The 12015-nt window shown below is 40.0% G+C and overlaps 1 protein-coding gene across 7 annotated transcripts in view; it reads right to left on the bottom strand.

Annotated features, from left to right (window-relative positions):
* The window catches only part of ANK3 (ankyrin 3), a 327889-nt gene that overhangs the window by 219486 nt on the left and 96388 nt on the right, over window positions 1–12015 (bottom strand). For all 7 annotated transcript variants that reach the window (XM_003783638.3, XM_023509551.1, XM_023509546.1 and 4 more), the window contains exons 2-4: window positions 6601–6702; window positions 6121–6219; window positions 5834–5932 (exon numbers count right to left, since the gene is read on the bottom strand). In XM_003783638.3, the coding sequence (XP_003783686.1) occupies window positions 5834–5932; window positions 6121–6219; window positions 6601–6702 (300 nt within the window). The remainder of the gene's footprint in view (window positions 1–5833; window positions 5933–6120; window positions 6220–6600; window positions 6703–12015) is intronic.

Here is a 12015-nt window from a genome sequence, read left to right as displayed (position 1 = left end):
TATAGACCTGTAGCTTCTAACTTCTATAAGTTGTGTTTGTGTCACAAGATAGGGTCTTGCTCTGATTCCCAGGATAGAGTACAATAGCATGATCATAGCTCATAGCAACCTCACACTCCTAGGCTCACGTAATCCTGCCTCAGCCTCCTAAGTACCTGGGACCTACTACCACACCTGGCTAATTTTTCATAGAGATGGGTGCTCAGGCTGGTCTTGGACTCCTAAGCTCAAGCAGTTCTCTACCCTTGGCCTCCAGAGTGCTAGGATTACAGGTGTGGGCCACCATGCCTGACCAGAGCACAATTTTTAAATCCTACATGCTGCTCCTTTTTTGGGATGGCAGAAACTAAGATGTGTAGAATTTGGATTACTTAGAAATATTGTATAGTCAAGAGTCACAGTAACACACAGTCCTATAATTAATTGTTTTCCATGATGGCCCGTGCTTGCCATCCTAAGGTTATCACCAGAAAGCTAGTCATTTTATGAACAGTCATATTCTTATACATTTTTTGATTTTTTAAAAACATTTGTTTACTGATACAATAATTCACTTATCATAAAACTCACCTTTTTAAAGTGTACAATTCAGTGATTTTTATTATATTCACAAAATTGGGTAAACATCCCCACTATCTAATTCTAGAACATTTTAATCATCCCAGAAAGAAACCCTATACTTGTGAGTAGTCACCCCCATTTGCTCTTAGCAACCAGCAATCTACTTTTGTCTTTATGGCTTTGCTTATTCTAGATATTCTATATAAACAGAATCATACAAGTGGCCTTTAATGGTATGGTGCCATTTCTTTTGTTTATGTTGATAAAATGTTTTTGCTGAGGTTTTTATGATGGAAGTTCCAATTTTATGGTGGCCATTGGGCGTGTATGGGCATTAATTTTATTTTGCTTTAGTTTTGGTCAGCTAGAGCCCACATCTATTTCCACTTCATTTGACAATGTCACCCCTATTTTATTTTGGAGAGTTACTGTTTCCATTATGTAAGGAGCACTTGTTTTGGTTGGACTTTGAGACAGATCAGCCTGTCCTTGGTTAACCACGGGGTAGACACATGTGCAGAATATCTCCCATTTGCTCTGTCTACTCTCTGTTCTCAACTGTGTTTTCTGCACCATTCCCTCTCCCCAGCCTTGACTGATGGTAGGACCCAAATCCAAAGGCAATCTTGCTCTCAGGCTAGCTAGGTTCTCCCACTCTCCAGCCCAACTATCTGCGTTCCAAAGCCTCCGAAAACAAGCTAACCTTCTATTCTCTGTGCTTGTCATCTAAATCCAATATATTCGTTCCCTTTTGTCCTCAAGTTAAGCTTCTGCTCCCATAATCCAAGTAACACAAATTAATACAAATTTTGTCTATCAAGAAATGATCAACAAAGCATAAAAACATACTGATTCTATTTAGTGATGATTCTAGGGAGAAAAATCAGAAATATCCTTTGGAAAAAGTGAATACAAATATGACCATCACTCCTTAGCTCAAAGAGGTGGAGGCACCTGTAATTCAACGTGTTGTCATTGGACAACCTATGGCCGTAACAACTTTCTGTGACATGGCACCTAGATTGGGAGCCTGGTCAGATTTCAAAAACAATATTATTCTCCTCTTAAGAGAAAAAAAGATATCATTGTTTTCACATTAATTTCCTAACTCAGAAAAGTTCCAAAACAAAGCTGGCTAAAAAGGAATATACGGGTGCTAATTTACATTTTCTTTTCTGTAACAACAAATTAAATTCTGAAAAGGCAGAGCAGCTTAAGATGGAGCAAAGTGTGCTATTTGAAGCCGGATTTTATCCAGCATCTCCAATACCTCCTGCTCCAAATGTTTACAGTGATGCTACTACAAGCACGCACCTCTGCAGACTTATAATTTTGCCGACAGTACGGAGGTATGCTGCCTAATACCCACCAAAATAAAATAAATTAATAAGTCCGCCTATGACTTCATTGGAGGGAGGGCTGAAATTTCACCCACGAAATTCTCCTGTTCATTCTCATTTCTTATGGCCAGCCTTTGCCTATCATCAAGCGCTATTCTTAATTAAGAAGTTAAGGGCATGGGGAAAGAGTTGCATTGATTCATATATAGTACTGATTTTTGAGAAAGTCAGTTAGATTAGAGGTATACTATATATGTCACAGGTCAAAGAGGCTCTGTCTGAATCATACCCATCTGTCTGACTTTGTCAGGATCTGACTTTTCCACCACAGGGAAAATCAGCGTTTACAGAAAAACCAAGGAGACACTGCACTTGCCTACACGGTTAATAGCACTACGAACATCTGTTCATGTAGAATATTCTGATAGTCAACATATTATTTGAGACAGATTTTACTTCTTTATAAATACTGTTGGTGCTTTACATTACAGAATAAAGACAAAGAAGGAGGGGCGAGTGAGAGATGTCATTTGACTTAGCAGTTTAGGTTTTCTTTCTCTTTTATTTTTTTAAGACAGGAGCCTCAAGCTGTCCCCCTGGGCAGAGTGTCGTGGCATCACAGCTCACAGCAACCTCCAACTCCTGGGCTCAAGCGAGTCTCCTGCCTCAGCCTCCCAAGTAGCTGGGACCACACGCATCCGCCACAACGCCCAGCTATTTTTTGGTTGCAGCTGTTATTGTTGTTTGGTGGGCCCGGGCTGGATTAGAACCTGCCACCTTAGGTGTATGTGGCTGGTGCCTTAGCCACTTGAGCCACGGGCACAGTGCCAACAGTTTAGGTTTTCAACAGCAAACTCTGTTAATCCCTGGTGCTGTGTTTGGTATGAAGTATTAAGGACTTAATTGAATTTTTTATAATCACAATTTAATTAGTCACCCAATTTTTCTCTCCAGGCAGGACTAAGTGATTACCAGAATGTTAAGGAATATAAAAAAGGGCCAGATGCAGTGGCTGAGGCATCTAGCACTTTGGGAGCCTGAGGTAGGAGGATTGCTTGAGGCCAGAAGTTCAAGACTAGCCTGAGCATGAGAAAGATGCCTATTTCTATTAAAAAAAAGGTATTAACTAACTTAATACCTAAGATCAATGCAATGGGAAAAATTAATATAAAATCTACAAATTCCCAGTTTAGAGAACCTCAGATTCTAAGATCAGAACTTAGTATTGCTTGATGTTATTTTTATTTTTAAGATAAGGAGAATTTTCATATTCAAGAAGAACAGGGCTCACTTTACACGATCTCTTGTTTGCTATTAACTATTGCTTATAGGATAAAATTCCATTTGTATAGATATGCTACCTTTCTTGAATATTAATATTCCTATGATGTTTTATGTGCTACCACCTAACCGGAGTTTAATCTTATTTCATGGCATCATTGGTGGTTATTATTATTTATTTATTTATTTTTATTTTTTGCAGTTTTTGGCCGGGGCTGGGTTTGAACCTGCCCCCTCCGGCATATGGGGCTGGCACTCTACTCCTTTGAGACACAAGCGTCGCCCTATTATTATTTTTTTAAAAAGTTCCTACTGAAGAGTTGCTATGAGGAATTATCAGAGAAACTCCCTTCTGCTGCCTGGTCATCCGTCTTATTATTTATTCTTTCCACAGAACAACGCAGTTCTGCAAGTTTCTAAAGGCAGGTGTCCGGAGGAAGGGTGGAATGCTTTGCTGTGCTGTGTGTGGTGGGGAATTCCAAGCACAACTGCAAGTACCAAGGAATGTCACACTGCATCATCGGTGTCCTCCTCTCTCACTGCATCATCGGTGTGGAATGTGTACAAATCGACATTAAAACCGATTTGGATTAGATTTTAACTACAGCCTCTCCCAAAGATGGCAGAGTAGGTCTTAAAATTATGGCTGCTCTAAGTATTAGTAAAAAAATGTGTACGGTATTTGAAAGAAGGACATTTACATTTCCTCCCTTGGGAGAATAAAAAGAGGAAATACAAATGGATCAAAGACTTTCCCCACTATTTCAGAGCCTAAAACTACCTAGGTATTTTTAAGTTAAAAAAAAAAAAAAGGGGGGGGGACATTTTAAACTGAAACAAATCAGTCTAGAAGCATGATGCTTCTGTTGTAATCAGATGGTCTGTATCTGTCTTGAAGTATTATACTTGTCAATATTCAACTTCATGTCATTCCTTAATGGAAAAAGCATTCTCAGGACAAGTGAACTCTTATAGGGAGTCAGAATAATTGGTAGAGACAACGTAATGAAGTTCTAACTGCAGGGAACTAGAAAGAATTTAGAGCAAATATACAGCAAACCATGCGGTTGGAGGCGCCGTGCAGCTCCTTTTCCATGACACTGACATTTAATGGAACCAGAGCTATCACTTGTTAATGTTTTTGGTAAACGGAGGAGGAAGTCACTCCGATTTTGTGGACCCATAAAAGAGAGGAGACTCCTGTTATCCAAAGGCAATCAGCTCTGGAAAAGGCTCATAAAATCGCCTGTGTATAAAATGGAGATCAAAAGGGCACAGTAAATAGTGAACAAAGTTTGAGACTTACCCTCAAAAGATAAAATGAAAAATCATAAAAGTAGGTATATAAGAGCTAACAAAATGTAGGTTATAACTGCATCCACATAACTGCCTCCAAAATGTAGGTTATAACTTTCTCAGCGGGAACAAAGATTAAACCAAGTGCGATTTCTGTGGAGGAACAGGAATTTTCCCAACAAAATTATATGATATATTGACATTCGTCCCTTTTTATTTTTACGAAATAAACAAAAAACCCAGTCTTCTGTAAAAAGTAGTTGAGAACCAAAGATATCCTTTATCTTTTCTTTTTCCACTTAATCTCTGGATTTGCACATTGTTGCTGTGTGAAACACCCATCAGGAAATCAACCTAGCTGTTTGCATGCTGCCTGGCCTACTGCTCCAGGATGCCGCGTACCCACAGTCCAGCTGGGCCCCAGAAGTGCTCAGGGTCACTTCCCCTTACTTCACAAAACCCTCATCTTTGGCAAAACTTGCAGTTTTGTTCTGTGGTCCTTCTGCTCACTATCCAACATCCTGGGGGAGACACTGAAAAATGGGGATCCATGTCAGCATGAGCTGGAGGAGATGTCTGCATGGGAACCAGTTTTAAAAGTGGTCAAGTCCTTGGAGGGTATTTTGGCACCGTGATGATGTTTGCTTTCCTATTTAGCTCACGTTTGTGGTGACTCAAGTAATAAATACCTGAATTACGAGGACCTATACATTTCGACCAATAAAGTAAGGTTAATTCTTTTAGACTCAACATCTGTCAAATGATAATCTCTTGGTGTTCTTAGAACTTCAAGAAGACAGTGTCAGATTTATAGGAGGACCTATATTCATTACATAGAATCTGGAAATTCTAAAACTTGAGGATATTTAAAGTTTCTTCTGCCTTTTTTTTAAATTAGCAAATATGTTTCAGAGAGCCACAAAGATACTTTAGTTAGTAAAGAGGAGTTAAGCCATTTCTTTCCTTTTTCAAATAGAGCACCGATAGATCCTGAAATTCTAAGAGCATTTCTTTGTTTATAGGCATCCCTATTTCCTTTGTCATTTAAATACTGAGACTGGGCCTAAGCTAGCACATACGTACAAGTATCCCCTAAACATCTGTGTCCATGACTACCAGTCATAGAATTTCATATATGGACCACTTTAAAAAACCTCTACCTTTCACACATGTAGTCTTGCAAATGAGGACATGGATGAACATACATAATCTGCAATAATATTACCATGTGTATTAGAGTATAGCTCTTAAGTTTGATGTTCACAAAGGATATGTGAACCAAGCAAGCACCTGAGCCAAGGAACATTGTTTGCAAGTTATAACAAAATTTCTTTGGAATAGAGTTGTAGGTTTACCTGAGATTGTGCATTGACATTGGCTCCATTTGTAACCAAGACCTTTACCACCTCTGCTTGCCCAGCCAAAGATGCAATGTGCAATGCTGTGTTTCCTTTCTGTAAAATGAAAGGCAAGATATGTCAACTTCCCCTTTCAAATCCTTCCATGTTCATAAGTTCTCCAAACAAAACAAAGTTGACTGGTATCTCGTTAGAGTTGCACCCTGATTCTTATGGAGGACTAAATCCTTATGGAAAGTGGCAAATACACATACTGTAAAAAGTAAGAAACATGAGATACTGGCCTTCGTCGCTGCATCCACATTAGCTTCTCTCTGTAGCAGTTCGGAAACAACTTCCACGTGGCCTTCTTTGGAAGCAAGATGGAGAGCATTCAACCCATTCTGATTAAAGGCAGAGGGAAAGATTTACTCAGCTGGTTGAAAACACAGCCGTAAACAGCCCACCAAGGACCCCTGAGATAACATCCTACAGATGATCACTTGCATGTGTGCAGTGCAAGAATTTGAATGAGGAATAAAAGTATTTGAAAACTAAGTGGGTTGTTCCTTTACTGTTATTGTACCAACTTTTAAGAATTAATTATCAAAGGACACAGGCCTAGGTTTCTGGACATTCCTCCCACAGAGAATACTTTGACAATGTCAAGCTGGTAAATTATAACAGAAAAACTCGCAAAAATGAGAAATTCTTGGCAATAATAAAAGTTTTAGGATTTTAAAGTATTGTTTCTAAAAAATTAAAAATTAACAACCACAACCAACCTGATTGCAAATGTTGATGTCAACACCATTTTTTATGTAGTCAAGAGCCTTTTCCAGGTGTCCTGCTCGAGCTGCTCGTAAGTAACTTGCATTGGCATCAGACTGAAAGAAAACAGAAAAGCACTTGGATGAAAGTGAAGCTGATGGGCATGCTTCTAACTGGCCCAGAGTGAAGGTCCAAACTAAAACAAAAGTAATTGAATCATTTTTAACATGAAAACACTAATACAAATTCTCTATAAAGTCACCAGGAAAAGGAAATATTCTTTAAAAGTTTGTTTCAAGATTACCAAGTTGCCCCTTCTGTGCTGTTACAACTCATTCGGAATAGAGAATAAAATAGACACCTTAAAATAAACATACTGTTTCCATAGAGTAAAGAGAAATCCTTGGGTGGTGGCTGTGGCTCAAAGGAGTGGGGCACTGGCCCCATATATCAGAGGGTGGGTTCAAACCTGGCCCTGGCCAAAAAAAAAAAACCCCAAACCCCCAAAACCCCAAAACTACCTCCTCCCGAAAGAGAGAAATCTTATAAGTTCTTGGTAATTACATTGTGAAGAACCTACTCTTTTCTTACAACAGAAATTTAACATCTATTCTATTTTTCTATATCTAATTATTATAGCCATTTTTTCAATTAATAGCTTCAAAGATACATTTTATCTTTGGAGTTTGATGGGAATTTGTAGGCAGTGATGTTCTTTGGGATTTTTCCACATAGCCATGTGTTTGAACACGGATCATATTTGAAAAGCCCTGATAAATGCCTATACGGATTGTGAATGCACGGAATTCCATACATTTTCAAGCTAGCTAAGGCCACAGCCTGGTGAAAACTTAACTAGGAGCAGCAGCTGGAGGAAAAAAAAATTGGTAAAACATTTTAAAACAACAAAACTATACATGTAATTCATTCATTGAGAGCTTGCAATTCTGAACTACTGCTGAACTCTAACTTCTGTAATTGCACAGTTGAAACCAACTACGATTGAAATTGTTAACATAGAAGGAAGCTGGAGAGAGGAAAGACACTGCCTGCGGAATCGGGGCTGTCCAATTTATACAGGAGTCTTGTTCCATGCAGGACAAATGTAAGTTTTCCTGAAAGAGTGGCCAAAAACATCTCGTCAGTGGTTATAAATGTGATCGCGCAGGGTACGGCTTAGAAGAGAGAAATGTCTCCTTTTGATCATATGGTGAATGCCTCCTTCAAAGACCCTGTTTAAATGCCACCTCTTCTGTGAAGGCTGCCCTGACCCTCCAGGCGGGGTTTACTTGCTCAATGCTCCCACAGCATGAGCTTCATTGGGTTCCCCTGGTATCCATCACACAGTATCATAGGTTTTGGCATCCCTGGTTTTCTTCCACCTGAAATTATAAGCCCCTTAAGAATAAGCAGAGGGAGATTAAGGAGCAGGCAACTGGGAAGCAGTCAAGTGCCAATCTTTGAGGCAAAAACACTAATTTATTTACGGAAATGTAACTGAGCTGCAGGAAATTCCATCCCTCAGAAGAATCTTTGGCTCTGGTGTGAGTCAACACACTAAGAGCTGACATGCTCAGGACCTCAGGGAAGGACCGCTGCCTCCAGGGTCCCCCCCCCCAACGCCCCTCCGACCCCCGCACAGCAGTAAGCCTCTCCTGAGTTTCCTTTAATTTGATCTGAACCTTTATCTCTTGTTGTCTTCTCATTTTATTTTAGTAATATCTCTGGCTGCTTCTATATGCCTGACTGTTGAGGTTTGATCTCTGGCATCCATCGTAGCAGAGTCTCAACTTAAACAGCTGCTGCTAGTGCTGGTGGTAATAAAGCCTGACTGTGCAAAGGACAAATCAAAGTTTCCAGGAATTTACAGAAAAAGAAAACACAGTCTTTAAAGAGGTTTCCTACTTTGAGGTCAGTGAGGTTTTTTTTGTTTGTTTATAAGTTCAGAGAGAACTAAATTAGCTATGCAAGGAGGGCTCATTGTACCATAAAATACCATCATCTTTGTGCCTGCTCAGTGACTTATCAGCGAATTTGCCCAGAAGGGCTCTGATGCTGTGCTGGGAACCAATGACATCAGCCTGCCTGGATATTTTAGCTGCCGTAGATGACAACTATGAGGTAAGCATCCCAAACTCTGACTTTTGAGCACACAAAAACAGCGGCTAAAGATATTAAAAAGAGGTGCTATAATTCCAGGAAAAAGGTTTTGAATTGATTGCAGGTTTGAAACGTTTTAATAATTCTACACACTGTCCATTTTCCTCTCAAGTTTTCTCAGAATTTTTCCACCCACGCCTCTAAAACAAAACACAAACAACCAGTAGAAATCAAAACCTCTAACTCAGTGGTTCTCTTGCGACTAACAAAGGTGATAAATGAACTCTCTTCCTTCACCAAATGCGCACACACACACACACACACACACACTCTGCGTCTGTATCCATACTCTGTGAGCCATTTCACTTGGCTCAGGAGGGCTAAGCCTACTCATGGATTTGTATTTCAGTCCCTGGTGTTTAAGACCCTGCATTTAACGACTCTGGTATCAAACAATTTTCTGAGGGAGTTAATGTACCACCTCGGAACTTTAGGAGGTACAAGAAGGGAAAACTATTAATCAGTTTTTTCAGCTCTCCTTCACATACCAAAGGGCTCGCCATACCGAAATATAACCACTGTCTATCTCAGACGAAAAGGGGGGAGAGCAGGGGGAAGAGACAGGGAAGATGTAAAAAGGAGAATGAAGTCAGTCCTGAAGAAAATTTAAGACATAGGAAGTGGAATTAGAAAAAGAACCAAAAAGTTCTTCCTTTTACACTCAACCACCTTCCTATGGCTCGATTGGTGGCGAGTGAAACAACAAACGATGGCGCCTTTGCCTCTATCTCACTGCCTCTTTTTTTCTTCCAAATTATCTTAAGTAATTAGCAGGGTAAATAGTGGCTTCTTCACTATTTCTTCCCCTTCCTCCAAATCTAAATACAAACAGTATTTTAGTACCTGGATATTTCTGTCTATTTCCTTACTATGCATGTAAACCGTAGTATTTTGTCCTACGCTCAGTACCAATATGCTGGATCTCTTAGCTCTCATTTCACCAAATAACTAGATGTTACTCTTACAGGCTATGGCCTGTTTTTTAAAATCCTGAGCACTGTATCAAAATGATGCTTTTTTTAAATGCTGGACACAAAGATGCAACTACTCATTATTATGGAAGGAAACTAGGTCCAAAGAGAGGTTGGGCTCTGCCACACAGAGGCAGCCATCGCCTGAGATAGTCGCACAGAGAGGAACATAAACAGGTTAGTCAGCACTTTTTTCCTCTGGGTGACCCTAATCTGAAGACTTTGGGAAATGAAAGTTTCTTTTGTCAACACTCAGTGTCTTATATATTCAGCCATTTTACTAGAGAGAAATGTGAACCATGTGTGTTTCCAAGAAGATAGCTTCAGGAATAGAGTCGACTGTTATTGTAAATTAATAAGTCAGCATTCTGCAGAATATTGATATTATTCAGCCAAAAGCAGTGGGTGGAAAGAATAAGCATCTCCTGAGTGCCAACTTCAGTAATAACTAGTACTTGCTACCTCTGACAAACTAGTAAATACCACTGTCTTTATCTTAACTGTATTACTAGTCAGTTAATATAACAAGTATTAATTGTGTAAGTCTTTTTGTTAATTTGCTTAATTCTTATAATAGTTCTATACAGTGGTGTTGTGGGTCGAATGGTCTCTCCTTAAAATTTACGTTCATTTTTTTACCTCAGAGCTGACCTTACTTGGACATAGGATCTTAGGAGATGTAATTAGTCACGATGAGGTCACAACATTGCTACTTCTAGGTCCCACAACTCAACAGCAGCAACAACAAAAGTTTACTGAGACATATAATGCGCTTGCCACAGCAACAAGGCACAATCAGAGCCTCAGCACTCAATTACTATTTCCCATCATGCGTCCTTCTGTGACATGCTTCCTGAGTGTGACATTTCTGAGAAGCACCCATGTCGACATAACCATACAGTCCATGCGTCACTGCTTTTGTAGAAGACTCCATAACGGGATTGTAACACAATGTGTTTATCTGCTGTGGACTTAATGGACATTTGTGTTCTTTTAGCTTTGGGTCTATTATGAAGATGCTATTCTCACCTTTGGTACTAGTCCTAATCTAGGCAGGCAAGAAATTTTTCAGGTATATACCGAGGATCATAAATGCTGGGTCATTGGCTATGCATTTATTCAACTTTCCTAGTTCATTGTATTTCAAAATCACTGTACCAATTTACATTTCTATGGTTTGTAGATAGAAACCATCTGATTGTAAGCTCCTGTTTCTTAGAAACTAATCTTCGGTAATTATCTAATGTCTGGGTTAATGTTGCCATATTCTAAAAAGGAATTCGAGGCTGCTGCTGCTAGTTGCCTTATAGGCACTATCAACTCGAGATTACTTTAAAAATAAATGTTTGGCTTGAGGGCTTTTTTGTTTTTGTTTTAAAGACTACACAGCTAAATTTAGACCTCCAACTGGTGCAGGGATGAGGGATTCCTTGTGGTTACAAATTCTCAAGAGATATTTTTTTTCTTTCCTCCATCTGGTGACAAATGGAGATAAGCACGTTTTTGCTGTATCTTCCATATGGTGGGCTTAGTTCCCGTCCACCTTCATTTGGGGAGCTACCCCCTTCAGGGCCCAGCTCAACGTGGGGTCTCTTATTAGACTGCCCACCCTGGGCAGGCTGTGTTTTATGTACTCGGTATCCATACAACCAAGTGAAGTGTTCATAACATTCTTGGATCACTGCAGCGCTCTTAAAGTGCCAGTTGAGAGACACACTCCAAAGACTTATTTTTAACATTTTCCTAACATCTAAGCTTTCCCTACAGACGAAAATATGCTTACTTTTCTTTTTCTCATCCACCCTTCTACTTGGCCAGGTCAGATCTTGCTACGTGACGCCTGGATCATTTTGAAAACCTCCAGGAGGTTGTAGTCGGCAGGAGTTGAATCTGCTAAAAGCATGCAGCGATGTCTAGGTGTTTACAAGGAGCCACCTAAGTTTTGTAACAGTGGCTTGCTCAATGTCAGGTCCTTAATAGGTAAGTAGCAGGGACTGAAACCCAGAGCTGCCTGAGAACAAGCACAGGCTCTTTCCACGAAACCGGTGGTTTTCAAACTGAGTTCTGGGGAGCCTTCCCTAGTGGTTAGCCGTACTAAGATTGGGGTACGTACGATTGGGAAGCAGTGTGCCCCGTGCCTCTTCAGTTTCCCCCAACTAGATCTGCTCTTATCTGGTTTTATAGATTGCTGTCGGATAACATATTTCATTTGTAAGAATGTTTCTGCTTTGGCTCGGCGCCTGTGGCTCAATCGGCTAAGGCGCCAGCCACATACACCTAAGGTGGCGGGTTCGAATC

The sequence above is a fragment of the Otolemur garnettii genome, unplaced genomic scaffold (assembly GCF_000181295.1).
Source record: "Otolemur garnettii isolate 467f Iridium unplaced genomic scaffold, OtoGar3 scaffold00008, whole genome shotgun sequence".
Taxonomy (NCBI): Eukaryota; Metazoa; Chordata; class Mammalia; order Primates; family Galagidae; genus Otolemur; species Otolemur garnettii.
Note: the sequence above shows the minus strand (reverse complement) of the source record. Positions and strands in the feature narration are given on the sequence as shown.